At 35.9% G+C, this 16,531-nt stretch overlaps 1 protein-coding gene across 6 annotated transcripts in view; it reads left to right on the forward strand.

The window, feature by feature from the left end:
- Window positions 1–16,531, forward strand: part of DIAPH2 (diaphanous related formin 2) — an 889,270-nt gene that overhangs the window by 189,496 nt on the left and 683,243 nt on the right. For all 6 annotated transcript variants that reach the window (XM_082864620.1, XM_082864622.1, XM_082864621.1 and 3 more), the window contains one exon: window positions 16,104–16,243. In XM_082864620.1, the coding sequence (XP_082720746.1) occupies window positions 16,104–16,243 (140 nt within the window). The remainder of the gene's footprint in view (window positions 1–16,103; window positions 16,244–16,531) is intronic.

Consider the following 16,531-nt stretch of genomic DNA (forward strand, 5'->3'; position numbering starts at 1 on the left):
GGTATTCGTTGCTGTGTGCGGGCTTTCTGTAGTTGTGGAGAGCAGGGGCTACTCTTTGTTGTGGTGCATGGGCTTCTCAGTTCAGTGACTTCTCTTGTTGCAGAGTGTGGGCTTCAGTAGTTGCGGGGCATGGGCTCAGTAGTTGTGCACGTGGGCTCTAGGGTGTGTGGTCTTCAGTAGTTGTGGCACACGGGCTCAGTAGTTGTGGCTTGTGGGCTCTAGAGCACGGGCTCAGTAGTTGTGGCACACGGGCTTAGTTGCTCCGCGGCATGTGGGATCTTCCCGGACCAGGAATCGAACTCGTGTCCCCTGCATTGGCAGGTGGATTCTTGACCACAGCGCCACCAGGGAAGTCCCTGGATAGATTTTAAGTATGGAGTAGACCACATGTTTATTGTGTTTGATATGAAAAAGAAACATGTCAGACTGATTGCTAATTATACAGATTGACTAATTTTGAATATCATTAAATATTTTAATTAGCTTTCTCTAAGAAATCATTTATTGGTGGTTTAGCTTCTCATTGTTAATGTCTCTAAGAGTGTCTAGATCAGATAAGGCTGTTGTTTTACAAGAAAGAAGTTTAGTGTTTGGGGATCAACATTCTACTTATTAAAATATCACCCGTTTATTTCAGTCAATGATAAAAATTAAAATTTATTGTGTGTTTAACTGAGTAATTATTTGGTGTCATTATGAAGTATTTTCTTCCATACTCCATAAATTATGTGTTTCACAACAAAAGAAATAACAATAAGGCCACAGAATTTAAATAAGTGTTTCGGGCTTCCTTGTGTACTTGACATTTCTAATAGTACATGTGCTGAAAGAATGATTTAAATATTCATTTTGTGATGGTTTTAGATTCTGTAATTTGGGGGTGAAATGCTTAATCTGGTATTTAATATATAGAAGCTTCAATAAGTAAACAATAAATGTTTTCTCATAGAAAACCTTACACTTAAAACATTTTAGCTAATTATACTTAAATAAACTTAGTCAAATTCTTTTGAGACAAATGGTATGTATAATCTGAAGAACGATGATGCTTTTACATTGTACCTCTTAATCCCCTTCACCTATTTTGCCCATCTCCTACCCACCCCCACATGACAACCACCACTTTGCTTTTTGTATCCATGAGTCTATTTCTATTTTGTTTTGTATGTTTGTTTGTTTTGTTTTTTAGATTCCACATACAAGTGAAATCATACAGTATTTTTCTTTCTCTGTCTGACTTGTTTCACTTAGCATAATATCCTGTAGGACCAACCATTTTGTGGCAGTGGCAAGAGTTCATTCTTTTTATAACTGAGTAATATTACATTTATACTAGTAATCCATCTATTCAGATTTTCTCTTTCTTCATGACTGAGTCTGGGAAGGTTGTGTGTTTCTAGGAATTTATCCATTTATTTTGTTTAATTTGTTGGCATATAATTGTTCATAGTAATCTTATGATCCTTTGTATTTTTGTGGTGTTACTTGTACCTTCTCTTTCATTTCTGATTTTATTTGGGCCCCCTCTTTTTTTTTTTGATGAGTCTGACTAATGGTGTATCAGTTTTGTTTATGTTTTCAGAGAACCAGCTCTTTGTTTTATTGATCTATTTAAAATTTTAGTTTCTATTTTATTTATTTCCTCTTTGATCTTTAGTATTTCCTTCCTTCTACCAACTTTGGGTTTATTTTCTTCTTATTTTTCTAGCTCCTTTAAATGTAAAGTTAGATTTGTTTGTTTGTTTCTTGGGATAGGCCTGTATTTCTATGAGTTTTACTCTTAGAACTGCTTTTCCTGTGTCCCAAAGATTTTGGAATGTTCTGTTTGCATTTTTATTTGTTTCAAGTTATTTTTTGCTTTCTTCTTTGATTTCTTCGTTGACCCATTGGTTGTTTAATAGCACGTTGTTTAGTCTCCACGCATTTGTTTTTTTTCCAGTTTTTTTGCTTGCGATTGATTTCTAATTTTATACACTTGTGGTCGCAAAAGATGCTTGATATGATTTCAGTCTTCTTAAATTTATTGAGACTTGTTTTGTTACCTTACATATGATCTAAACTGGAGAATGTTCCATGTGCACTTGAAAACAATGTGTATTCTGCTGTTTTTAGATGCAGTGTTCTGTATATATATTAAGTTCATCTTGTCTAAAGTGTTGTTTAAGGCTAATGCTTCCTTACTGATTTTCTATCTGGATGATCTATCTATTGATATAAGGAGGGTAGGGGTATGAAAGTCCTGCACTCTTATTGTATTGTTGTCTCTTTCTTCCCTTACCTCTGTTAATATTTGCTTTGTATATTTAGGTGCTTCTTTGTCTGGTGCATAAATGTTATAAATGTTATATCTTCTTGTTGGATTGACTCTTTTATTATTATGTAATGCCTTCTTTGACTTTTGTTACATTCTTTGTTTTAAACTCTATTTTATCTGATATAAGTATTGCTACCAAAGCTATCTTTTTATTTCCATTTGCATTGTATATCTTTTTCCATCCCCTCATTTTCAGTCTGTGAGTTTCTTTAGGTTTGATGTGAGTCTCTTGTAGGCAGCATATAGAAAGGTCTTTTTTAAAAAAATCTATTCAGTTATACTATGTCTTTTGATTAGAGCATTTATTCCATTTAGAGTAATTATTGATAGCTATATAATTATAATTTTGTTAGTTGTTTTTTGGCAATTTTTGTAGTTCTCTCTTTTTTCTTCTCTCTCTCTTCCCTTGTGGTTTGATTGTTATGTTTAGATTCGTTTCCCATTTTCTTTTTTGTATTTATTATAATTTTTGTGTGTGTGGTTACTGTGAGGTTCACATATGACATCCTAAGTGTATAACATAGTCTTTTAAGTTAATAGTAACTTAATTTGGAACACATTCCAAAACTTTATATTTTTACCCCCCTCATATTTTATGTTTTTACTGACACAGTTTACATCTTTTTATTTCATACATCCCTTAACTAATTACTGGTTTTTCAAATAGTTTTACTTCTTTTGTCTTTTACCTTTCATACTTGCTTTATAAGTGATTGCTCCACTACCCTTATTATTTATTCATGTTTTCCAGTGAGACTTTTACCTATTTATGTTTTCTTATTATTAATTAGTTCCTTTCCTTTTTAGCTTACCAAAGTCCCTTTAACATTTCTTGTAAGGCTGGTTTAGTGGTGATGAATTCCTTTTGCTTTTGCTTATCTGGAAACCTCTTAACTTCTCCTTCAATTGTGAATGATTACCTTGTTGTGTAGAGAATTCTTGGTTGGCGGTTTTTTTCTTTCAGCATTATTAATATATCTTGCTACTCCCTTTTGGCCTGTAAGTTCCTGCAAAAAATCTGCTGATAGCATTATGGAGTTTCTTTTGTATGTAATAAATTGCTTTTCTCTTTCTCCTTTTAAGATTCTCTCTTTATCCTTTACTTTTACCACATTAATTATAATGCATCTCAGTGTATTTTCTCTTTGCATTCATATTATTTGGAATTCTCTGGGCTTCCTGGACCTGGATATCTGTTTCCTTCCACAGATTCAGGAAGTTTTCAGCCATTATTTCCTCAAATAATTTTTCTGGCCCCTTGTTTCTTCTCCTTCTGGGACCTCTGTAATATGAATGTTATTCCACTTGATGTTAGAATATGTTCTGAGTATTACTTTTGGCCCCTGAAAAAGGTCTTAATTATAAACTATGTATCCTGCAATGGGAAATGACAATATATGAATTTATCTCATGATACTACTGTTCTGTATAGGTTTTTATCTTACAGACCTTGAGTTGATAATATTAATATACTTTATACTATATTTTTCATGAAATTAAAATCAATTTTCAGTGCAAATTGCATATAAAATTATTTGAAACATTGTTATAATTAATATATTTATTTTAAAGTACCTTTTATATTTTGGGGAAATTAATTACTTACCTCTAATAACTTCCCTTTACAAGGTGTTTTTCTTATATAATAGGAGAGAAGCCATCTAAAGGTTTAGCAATATATTCAGCTTTGTATAACCCACCGAATACATCATTCTTAGAAAAAATAGGTAGATCAACTTCTGTCAGGCACTTGTTTTTTGTTTCCTTTTTCTACTGGAATTCATGGGACTTATGATGAGAAATTGGCTTTTTGATTTCTTATGCTTTTAAACTTATAGGAGCCTCTCAAAAGCACACTGTGAACCTTTGTAGATATACTTCCAAATTTGTTAATCTATAACATTGCTTTTTTAAAAAAAATATCTTTATTGGAGTATAATTGCTTTACAATGTTGTATTAGTTTCTGCTGTAAAACACAGTGAATGTATATATGTATAACATATATATATATATGTATACATATATCCCCATATCCCCTCCCTCTTGAGCCTCCCTCCCACCCTCCTTATCCCACCCCTCTAAGTCATCACAAAGCATGGAGCTGATCTCCCTGTGCTATGCAGGAGCTTCCCACTAGCCATCCATTTTACATTTGGTAGTGTATATATGTCAGTGCTACCCTCTCATTTCTTCCCAGCTTCCCCTTCCCCGCCGTGTCCTCAAGTCCGTTCTCTACGTCTGTCTCTTTATTCCTGCCCTGCCACTTGGTTCATCAGTACCATTTTTTTAGATTCCATTTATATAGCATTGCTTTTTCAGAAAACTGTAGTGAACAATAACACACTCACTTGATTAAAGTAGCCAAAGAAACCTGACTACATTAGGGTTTATAAATCATGGTCGATAACAGTAATGGCATTACTGTTTTCATGACAATAATATTGTCCTTCCTATTTGAAGATCATACCACTGATAGTAATCGTTATTTCGTGCACACTGTAGTTAAAAAGACCTGTGTACAATCAATAGTTTTTCCAAGTGTCTGCAGCAAGACACCTTTAGAGCCTAGAACTGTGAAGCCTTTCCTCAATTTATAAATAAATCTGTATTTACATTAAAGAATGACAGGTCATACACAGACCAAGTCAATTTAAAATCAGAAGTGGTATCTCCACTGCAAACTTAAAATATTCTTTTTAGAATATTGCATGTTTGGTGGTTTTTTTTTTTTTTGACTCAGGAATTGCAGTCTTGGGCACTTATCCAAGAGACTTGAAGACATACAAAAACTGAACATGAATATTGATAACAACTTTGTTCATAATAACTAAAAAAATAGAAACAACTGTCATTCAATGGATAAATGGTTAAACAAACAGTGGTATGTCGATGCCACAGAATACTACTCAGCAATAAAAAGGAAAGAGTCATCGATTTGACAACTGGGATGAATCTCCAAGGAACTATGCTGAGTGAAAAAGCCAATCCCCACTTGGTCATGGTGTATAGTCCTTATTAAATATGCTGTTGAATTCAGTTTGCTACTATTTTGTTGAGAGTTTTTATATCTATATTTATATACTGGTCTATAGTTTTCTTTCCTGTGATGTCTTTGTCATCAAGGTAATACTGGCTCTGTTGAATGAGTGAGGAAGTGTTCCCTCCTCTTCTGTTTCTTGGAAGAGTTTGAGAAGAATTGGTATTAATTCTTCTTTAGAGTTTCATAGAATTCACTATTTTTTTTGTGTGGTATGTGGGCCTCTCACTGTTGTGGCCTCTCCCGTTGTGGAGCACAGGCTCCGGACGCGCAGGCTCAGTGGCCATGGCTCACGGGCCTAGCCGCTCCACGGCATGTGGGATCTTCCCAGACAGGGGCACGAACCTGTGTCCCCTGCATCGGCAGGCGGACTCTCAATCACTGTGCCACCAGGGAAGCCCAGAATTCACTATTGAAATCATCTTGTTCGGGACTTTTCTTTATTGGGAATTTTTTAAAATTACTGATGTAATCTTTTTACTTATTGATGGTCTGCTGAGATTTTCTATTTCCTCTTAAGCCAGTTTTGGTAATTTGTATGTTTCTAGGAGTTTTCCATTTCATCTAGGTTATCCCATTTGTTGGCATGCAGTTATTCCCAGTATTCTCTTACAATGTATTTTACTCATGTAAGGTCAGTCTTTATGTCCCCACTTCCATTTCTGATGTCAGTTGTTTAAGTCTTCTCTCTTTTTTTTTCTTAGTAATTCTAGCTAAACATTTGTAAATTTTGATCTTTTCTAAGAACCAACTTTTAATTTCATTGATAATCTCTATGAAAATAATAGATAATTCTATTTTCCATTTTGCTTATCTCCTTTCTAATCTTTATTACTTACTTTATTCTGCTTGCTGTAGGTTTAACTTTCTATATTTTTTTCTATTTCCTTAGTTGTAAACGTAGGTTGTTGATTTGAGATCTTTGTTCTTTTCCCTTCATGATACTAACAATTTTTTATTGACACTAGTATATTTTTTTGAATTTCATTTTATTTATTTTTTTGTACAGCAGGTTTTATTAGTTATCCATTCTATACATATTAGTGTGTATATGTCAATCCCAATCTCCTAATTCATCACAGCACCACCACCCTCCTCCACCGCTTTCGCTTCTTGGTGTCCATACGTCTGTTCTCTACACCTGTGTCTCAATTTCTGCCCTGCAAACTGGTTCATCTGTACCATTTTTCTAAGTTCCACATATAAGCGTTAATATACGATATTTGTTTTTCTCTTTCTGACTTAATTCACTCTGTATGACAGTCTCTAGATTCATCCGCATCTTTACAAATGACCCAATTTCGTTCCTTTTTATGGCTGAGTAATATTCCATTGTCTATATGTACCACATCTTCCTTATCCATTCGTCTGTTGATGGGCATTTAGGTTGCTTCCATGACCTAGTTATTGTAAATAGTGTTGCAGTGAACACTGGGGTCCATGTGTCTTTTTGGATTATGGTTTTCTCTAGGTATATGCCCAGTAGTGGGATTGCTGGGTCATATGGTAATTCTATTTTTAGTTTTTTTTTTTTTTTTTTTTTGCGATATGTGGGTCTCTCATTGCTGTGGCCTCTCCCATTGCGGAGCACAGGCTCTGGATGCACAGGCTCAGCGGCCATGGCTCATGGGCCCAGCTGCTCCGCGGCATGTGGGATCTTCCCCGAACAGGGCACGAACCCGTGTCCTCTGCATCGGCAGGTGGACTCTCAACAACTGTGCCACCAGGGAAACCCTATTTTTAGATTTTTAAGGAAACTCCATACTGTTCTCCATAGTGGTTGTATCAATTTACATTCCCAACAACAGTGTAAGAGGGTTCCCTTTTCTCCACACCCTCTCCAGCATTTGCTGTTTGCAGATTTTCTGATGATGCCCATTCTGACTGGTGTGAGGTAATACCTAATTGTAGTTTTGATTTGCATTTCTCTAATAATGAATGATGTTGAGCAGCTTTTCATGTGCTTCTTGACCATCTGTATGTCTTCTTTGGAGAAATGTCTGTTTAGGTCTCCTGCTCATTTTTGGATTGGGTTGTTTTCTTTTTTTTAACACTGAGCTTCATGAGCTGTTTATATATTTTGGAGATTAATCATTTGTCTGTTGATTCATTTCCCAATATCTTCTCCCATTCTGAGGGTTATCTGTTCGTCTTGTTTGTAGTATCCTTTGCTTTGCAAAAGCTTTAAGTTTCATTAGGTCCCATTTGTTTATTTTTGTTTTTATTTCCATTACTCTAGGAGGTGGATCAAAAAAGATCTTGCTGTGATTTACGTCAAAGTGTGTTCTTCCTATGTTTTCGTCTAAGAGTTTTATAGTGCCTGTTCTTACATTTAGGTCTCGAATCCATTTGGAGTTTATTTTTGTGTATGGTGTTAGGAAGTGTTCTAATTTCATTCTTTTACATGTAGCTGTCCAGTTTTTCCAGCACCACTTATTGAAGAGACTGTCTTTTCTCCATTGAATATCTTTGCCTCCTTTGTCATAGATTAGTTGACCATAGGTGCGTGGGTTTTTCTCTGGGCATTATATCCTGTTCCATTGATCTATATCTCTGTTTCTGTGCCAGTACCATATTGTTTTGATCGCTGTAGCTTTGTACTATAGTCTGAAGTCAGGGAGACTGATTCCTCATGCTCCATTTTTTTCCCACAAGACTGCTTTGGCTATTTGGGGTCTTTTGTGTCTACATTCAAATTTTAAGATTTCTTCTTCTAATTCTGTAAAAAATGCCATTGGTAATTTGATAGGGATTGCATTGAATCTGTATATTGCTTTTTGTAGTATAGTGATTTTCACAATATTGTTTCTTCCAATCCAAGAACATGGTATATCTCTCCATCTGTTTGTATCATCTTTAATTTCTTTCATCAGTGTCTTATAGTTTTCTGCATACAGGTCTTTTGTCTCCCTAGGTAGGCTTATTCCTAGGTATTTTATTCTTTTTGTTGCAATGGTAAATGGGAGTGTTTTCTTAATTTCTCTTTCAGATTTTTCATCATTAGTGTATAGGAATGCAAGAGATTTCTGTGCATTAATTTTGTATCCCACAACTTTCCCAAATTCATTGATTAGCTCTAGTAGTTTTCTGGTGGCATCTTTAGGATTCTCTATGTATAGTATCATGTCTTCTGCAAACAGTGACAGTTTTAGTTCTTCTTTTCCAATTTGTATTCCTTTTATTTCTTTTTCTTCTCTGATTACCGTAGCTAGGACTTCCAAAACTATGTTGAATAATAGTGGTGAGAGTTAGCATCCTTGTCTTGTTCCAGATCTTAGAGGAAATGCTTTCAGTTTTTCACCATTGAGAATGATGTTTGCTGTGGGTTTGTCATATATGGCCTTTATTATTTTGAGGTAGGTTCCCTCTATGCCCACTTTCTGGAGAGTTTTTATCATAAATGGGTGTTGAATTTTGTCAAAAGCTTTTTCTGCCTCTATTGAGATGATCATATGGTTTTTCTTCTTCAGTTTGTTAATATGGTGTATCACAGTGATTGATTTGCATATATTGAAGAATCCTTTCATCCCTGGGATAAATCCCACTTGATCATGGTATATGATCCTTTTAATATGTTGTTGGATTCTCTTTGCTAGTATTTTGTTGAGGATTTTTTGCATCTATATTCATCAGTGATATTGGCCTGTAATTTTATTTTTTTGTAGTATCTTTGTCTGGTTTTGGTATCAGGGTGATGGTGGCCTCATAGAATGAGTTTGGGAGTGTTCCTTCCTCTGCAATTTTTGGGAAGAGTTTGAGAAGGATTAGTGTTAGCTCTTCTCTAAATGTTTGGTAGCATTCACCTGTGAAGGCATCTGGTCCTGGACTTTTGTTTGTTGGAAGATTTTTAATTACAGTTTTAATTTCATTACTTGTGATGGGTTTGTTCATATTTTCTATTTCTTCCTGGTCCAGTCTTGGAAGGTTATACCTTTCTAAGAATTTGTCCATTTCTTCCAAGTTGTCCATTTTATTGGCATAGAGTTGCTTGTAATAGTCTCTTAGTATGCTTTGTATTTCTGTGGTGCCTGATGTAACTTCTCCTTTTTCATTTCGAATTCTGTTGATTTGAGTCCTCTCCCTTTTTTTTTTTTTTTTTTTTTTGCAGTACATGGGCCTCTCACTGTTGTGGCCTCTCCCATTGTGGAGCATGGGCTCCGGACGCACAGGCTCAGTGGCCATGGCTCATGGGCCTAGCCTCTCCGCAGCATGTGGGATCTTCCCGGACTGGGGCATGAACCCGTGTCCCCTGCATCGGCAGGCGGACTCTCAACCACTGTGCCAGCAGGGAAGCCCTCTCCCTCTTTTTCTTGATGAGTCTGGCTAATGGTTTAGCAATTTTTTTTTTATCTTCTCAGAGAACCAGCTTTTAGTTTTATTGATCTTTGCTATTATTTTCTTTGTTTCTATTTCATTTATTTCTGCTCTGATCTTTATGATTTCTTTCCTTCTACTAACTTTGGGTTTTTTTTTTTTTCTTTCTCTAGTTACTTTAGTTGTAGGGTTAGATTGTTTATTTGAGATTTTTCTTGTTTCCTGAGGTAGGCTTGTATTGCTATAAACGTCCCTCTTACAACTGCTTTTGCTGAGTCCCATAGGTTTTGGATCGTCGTGTTTTCATTGTCACTTGTTTCTAGGTATTTTTCAATTTCCTCTTTGATTTATTCAGTGATCTCTTGGTTATTTAGTAACATATTGTTTAGCCTCCATGTGTTCTGTTTTTGATGTTTTTTTCCCTGTAATTGATTTCTAATCTCATAGCGTTGTGGTCAGAAAAGATGCTTGATATGATTTCAATTATCTTAAATTTACAGAGGCTTGATTTGTGACCCAAGATGTGATCTATCTTGGAGAATGTTCCATGTGCACTTGTGAAGAAAGTGTAATCTGCTGTTTTTGGATGGAATGTCCTATAAATATCAATTAAATCTCTCTGGTCTATTGTGTCATTTATAGCTTGTGTTTCCTTATTCATTTCCTGTTTGGATGATCTGTCCATTGGTGTAAGAGAGGTGTTAAAGTCCCCCAGTATTGTTGTGTTACTGTCGTTTTCCTCTCTTATAGCTGTTAGCAGTTGCCTTATGTATAGAGGTGCTCCTATGTTGGGAGGGTATGTATTTATTATTGTTATATCTTCTTCTTGGATTGATCCCTTGATTATTATGTAGTGTCCTTCCTTGTCTCTTGTAACATCCTTTAGTTTAAAGTCTATTTTATCTGATATAAGTATTGCTACTACAGCTTTCTTTTGATTTACATTTGCATGTAATATCTTTTTCCATCCACTCACTTTCAGTGTATATGTTGTTCCTAGGTCTGAAGTGGGTCTCTTGTAGACAGCATATATATGGGTCTTATTTTTGTATCCATTCAGCAAGCCTGTGTCTTTTGGTTGGAGCATTTAATCCATTCACTTTTAAGGTGATGAGTGATATGCAAGTTTCTGTTACCATTTTCTTAATTGTTTTGGGTTTGGTTTTCTAGGTCCTTTTCTTCTTTTGTGTTTCCCACTTAGAGAAGTTCCTTTAGCATTTGTTGTAGAGCTGGTTCGGTGGTGCTGAATTCTCTTAGCTTTTTCTTGTCTGTAAAGCTTTTGATTTCTCCATCGAATCTGGATGAGATCCATGCCAGGTAGAGTAATCTTGGTTATAGGTTCTTCCCTTTCATCACTTTAAATATGTCATGCCACTCCCTTCTGGCTTGTAGAGTTTCTGCTGAGAAATCAGCTGTTAACCTTATGGGAATTCCCTTGTATGTTATTTGTTGTTTTTCCCTTGCTGCTTTCAGTAATTTTTCTTTGTCTTTAATTTTTGCCAGTTTGATTACTATGTATCTTGGTGTGTTTCTCCTGTGTGGAACTCTTTGCACTTCCTGGACTCTGGTGGCTCTTTCCTTTCCTGTGGTAGGGAACTTTTTGACTATAATCTCTTCAAATATTTTCTCGGGTCGTTTCTCTCTCTCTCCTCCTTCTGGGACCTCTATAATGTGAATGTTATTATGTTTAATATTGTCCCAGAGGTCTCTTAGGTTGTCTTCATTTCTTTTCATTCCTTTTTCTTTATTCTGTTCCACAGCAGTGAGTTCCACCATTCTGTCTTCCTGGTCACTTCTCTGTTCTTCTGCCTCAGTTATTCTGCTATTGATTCCTTCTATTTTATTTTTCATTTCAGTTATTGTATTATTCATGTCTGTTTGTATGTTCTTTAATTCTTCTGGGTCTTTGTTAAACATTTCTTGCATCTTCTCTATCTTTGCCTCCAATCTTTTTCTGCCATCCTGGATCATCTTCACTATCATTCTGAATTCTTTTTCTGGAAGGTTGCCTATCTCCATTTCATCTAGTTGTTTTTCTGGGGTTTTATTTTGTTTCTTCATCTGGTACGTAGCCCTTTGCCATTTCATCTTATCTGTCTTTCTGTGAATGTGGTTTTTGTTCCACAGGCTGCACAATTGTAGTTTTTCTTGCTTCTGCTGTCTGCCCTCTGGTGGATGAGCCTGTCTAAGAGGCTTGAGCAAGTTTACTGTTGGGAGGGACTGGTGGAGAGTAGAGCTGGCTGTTGCTCTGGTGGGCAGAGCTCAGTAAAACTTTAATCCACTTCTCTGCTGATTCGTGTGGCTGGGTTCCCTCCCTATTGGTTGTTTGGCCTGAGGTCACCCAACACTGGAGCCTACCCAGGCTCTTTTTGTGGGGCTAATGGCGGACTCTGGGAGGCCTCACACCAAGGAGTACTTTCCAGAATTTCTGCTGCCAGTTTCCTTGTTCTCACGGTGAGCCACAGCCAACCCCTGTCTCTGCAGGAGACCCTCCAACACAAGCAGGTAAGTCTGGTTCTGTCTGCTATGGGGTCACTGCTCCTTCCTCTGGGTTCCGATGCGTACACTACTTTTTGTGTGCCCTCCAAGAGTGGAGTCTGTTTCCCCCAATCATGTTGAAGTCCTGCAATCAAATCCCGCTAGCCTTCAACGTCTGATTCTCTAGGAATTCCTCCTCCCATTGCCGGACCCCCAGGTTGGGAAGCCTGACATCGGCCTCAGAACCTTCACTCCAGTGGGTGGACTTCTGTGGTATAAGTGTTCTCCAGTTTGTGAGTCACCCACCAGTAGTTATGGGTTTTGATTTTATTGTGATTGCGCCCCTCCTACCATCTCATTTTGGCTTCTTTGTCTTTGGATGTGGGGTATCTTTTTTGGTGAGTTCCAGTGTCTTCCTGTCGATGATCGTTCAGCAGTTATTTGTGATTCTGTTGCTCTTTCAAGAGGGAGTGAGAGCAGTCCTTCTACTCCACCGTCTTGAACCAATCTCGAGCATGTTTGGTTTTGATACTAACATGTCATATCAGTGTAGGGTGGTTGTGATTATTAAACTGACTGAAGTTTCTTTTGGTTCTTTGTGTAGTGTTTTAGAATAGTACAAACACAGTCACACTGGCAAGTATCTCCATTCTAATGATTTTCAAATTAAGGAATCGTTTCAAATTATGAAAGCTCTTTGTTCACCTAGCTTTGCAATAGCATGATGTATGCTAATTGCTAACTTTGTCTGCATTTTTTTTAAAGATCAAATGGACACAGTGGTTATTTTCATTAATCTCATACAGAGCAGCAAATTAAAATTTCCATTATTATCCACCCATTATCTAGTTGTTTCCTTTGTTCAGTATCAGAACAGGATGTTAATGATAAGCCATTGTTGTATTACAGCCCTATTAAGTACAGTGAGAATTAGTTTAATCTATTGCACTCTTTTGTTTTTAGGTGATTTCTTTAATATTATGTTGCACCATATTGATTTTGCTGAAGATACTTTGACATTTTGTAATAGAGATTTCAGAATTAAATACTTGTTGCTTTAATTTTTTACTCAATATTGAGAAAAGGTGACATACAGTAAAAAAAAAAAAAGAAGTAACCCAAGGACCAGAATGTTAGTGTTTTATTCTTGCAACCTCACTAATTACGTGAACTTGGGAAATCAACTTGATTCTCTATTTATGTAATGAGGGCATTAGAACAGCTGGTCTTTTAGGGCCAGTCCAGCCTTTCCATGCTATCATGTTTTCATAATTTTCAAATATGAGGTTATGTTAAAACCCCAAAGTCCTCCTAAGCTTGATAAAAGGCATTTGTTCTCTAAAGTTATATATCTTCTGTCTTGCTCCATTACATTGTTGCTTCCATTCCTTATAACTGTAGAGTATCCTCAATTATGTAATTTAAACCAGTTTCTAAGGCTTGGATGAGGGGTGAGTCCCAAGGTGATAGGCTGGCCCAATTGTTCCATAAAGAATATCTCACGCACAACCATGTAGAAGAAAGGATCTAACATTTTCTGAGCATCTTACTCTGTCTATGAGACAACACATATGAAATGCCTGTTTTTGGCACTTGGTATGCATTGTTTTACTTAAGCCTCATAACAAATATGAAGGGTCAGTGTTTATTACCCCTGTGTCACGGATGAGCAAACAGGTTTATAGAGATCCGTTCAATCGACTGATCAAAGATTACCTAGAAGGTAGGTGAAGGGCCATGATTCATACCCAGTGGCAGTTGGAGCCATCCCCAGCATACCATATACTGTCTAAGTTTACCTGTTCTATACAAGAATATCTGAATATATTATAATGGAATGTCTCAGGACTGTAATATTCTGAAGTGAAACTAAACTGAATTTGGAAGCTTTGGCATGTTGAAGCTCATCAGTCATTCACCTCTTTGGTTATTCACCATTCATAGATCCATCATTCATTCAAGAAATATATACTGAGTACTTAACTGTGTGCCAGGCACTGTGTTAAGATCTGGAGATACAGTAGTGAACAAGATAGGCAAGTTTCCTGATTTGTGGAACCTATGTTTTAATGAGGAGGACACAGTAAACAAGTAAAGTGCTAAACGTCATAAATTTATATAAGACTGTTGGGCTGAGACTTAAATGATGAGAACAAGCAATGGAGAGGTCAGAGGTAAGAGTCTTACAGGCAGAGAAAACAGCAAATACAAAGGTCATTCTACAGGAATAAGCCCTATATATAAGCCTCTAAGGGAGTCAGTATGGCCTTGTCATCCATTAATTAAGAAAATAAGTTTGAGGATCATATGAAAGTGAAAGTGACAGCAGATCTGCAAAATTTTATACTATAAATGTTTTTTATTCCTTGTGGATCTGTAGCCTTGAGATGGGTAAATAAGTTATAGAAATGTGGAAATGATTTCACGATGATGGTTTTACTTACTGTGCCATCTGTGTGGTGATTCATTCAGTAGACTTCCTGAACATCTACTGTATATCCTACTAAAGCAAGAAAAATCAAGTCTGTGGCCATTACACAATATATGGGAGCAAAAAGTATGAAATTGTATTCCTTATTCTGTAATTTTTATGGACAGATTCAATAACAGCACATTTTTGTGGAGGCTCACTAAACCCCATCACTGTGTTAGATACTTGGCATACATGGAATTCCCAGTCTGGAAGAGAAAGAGACACACATAATGACCTCTGCCCCAATGTCTTAAGTGCTATAGTAGTGATAGTGTCACAGTGGTATAAGGGAATAGAGTTCCTGTACAGAAGACTTTATCAGACTTTAAACATTTACTGTTAAATGGAATTTTTAAAAATTCAGACATTAAGAATGATTGACAATTTCTATATCAGGAGGCATTCGCAATAAAAAGCCGAATAGTATGAAACCCTAGGGAATCCATTTCTCATTATTAACATATTGTTTTTTTTTTAAACTCTATGTCCTCTAATGATATAACTTCTATCAAATTGGAAAACAATTGCTTTCCTTCTTCTAGCTTAGATACTTAGCAGAAACTGAGTGTAATTCATATGAATTTACAAAATTGGACTCAAGCTAGGGTTTTAATTCAGGGGGATATATTTGTAATACTGGAAAGGGGCAGTTATGATTATGTAGATCTGGAATGTGAAACTATGCGTTATTAGTACAATGAATGTGTTGATGATGTTTTCCTCCCAGCCTTTTCCCCAAACTACTTACATAGTTATGGCAAGGTGATGAAGCTAAGGAGCTGTGATGAGATAATGAGTTCTAGAAATAACCCCATGAATATTGGAAATTAAGCTAAAAACTAGTCGCTATCAGATAAATGCATTTAATGGCCTTTTAAGATTACTACGGCATGGGATTAACATAGTTAGGAAAGAATAGTTAGGAATTGGTGAATGCTTTACACTAATTTGTTAACTAACATACTAATTGGAGACTATATTGTTTTGCATTTTAATAAACATTTTCACTTGGTTTTCAGATAGGGTGATATTGTGACATATTTCAGTAGATTTGGGTTATGTATAATGTTTTGCATTAAATTTTGTTCACTGTAGAATAGAATATAAATAACTAGGAAAATTAATAAGATGACTTCTAAATGTTCATCCTGTGGGTTAAGGAGGACCAGCTAATGTTAATCCTAATGCCTGGATTGTAAATTTAAGCATCCCTGTCAGTGATACTTTATGCTACTGAAGTCCATATTCTGTTCAGGTTATGAGTACCATCAGTGTAATTTTCCTTTAAATGAGGCTGAGGAGAGTGTTGAGATATATACAGCATGATTTTACCACGTGAGTTTTATGACCAAAAGTTTTTAAGCGCCTGGCACTCTCTATACATTTTTATACGGTAAAATATTTGCATATTCTATGCATTATTGTATTTTAAAAGTTACAAAAAAAAACCTGTTGTCTAAAATAATATCTTTTTTTTTTTTAATAGGGAGGGCTGAAAAACAGCAAACATGAATGCACTCTGTCTTCACAAGAATATGTTCATGAATTACGATCTGGTATTTCAGATGAGAAACTTCTTAATTGCCTAGAATCTCTGAGGGTTTCTTTAACCAGCAATCCTGTCAGGTAGGTGCTTTTTTACTGTTTTGGTATGATTCGTACAATTTGTACTGTATATAATTGTTGGGAATATAATCACTTACGTCATTTTAACCTCACGTTTTCCTGACCAGAAGTCTGATGTTAGTTAATAAAACAATGTCTAATTATGAGTTTGTAAACATTTAAAAATATATAGCTAATCTGATCTCTAATAACAAGCAATTTTAAGAATACAAATATTAGTCGGATGGTTAGGTCCTCTTTGATTATGTAAAATATGGGTCCAGAAGTTAAACATCCACATTTATATGA

Source organism: Leucopleurus acutus (assembly GCF_964270905.1).
Source record: "Leucopleurus acutus genome assembly, chromosome: X".
Taxonomy (NCBI): Eukaryota; Metazoa; Chordata; class Mammalia; order Artiodactyla; family Delphinidae; genus Leucopleurus; species Leucopleurus acutus.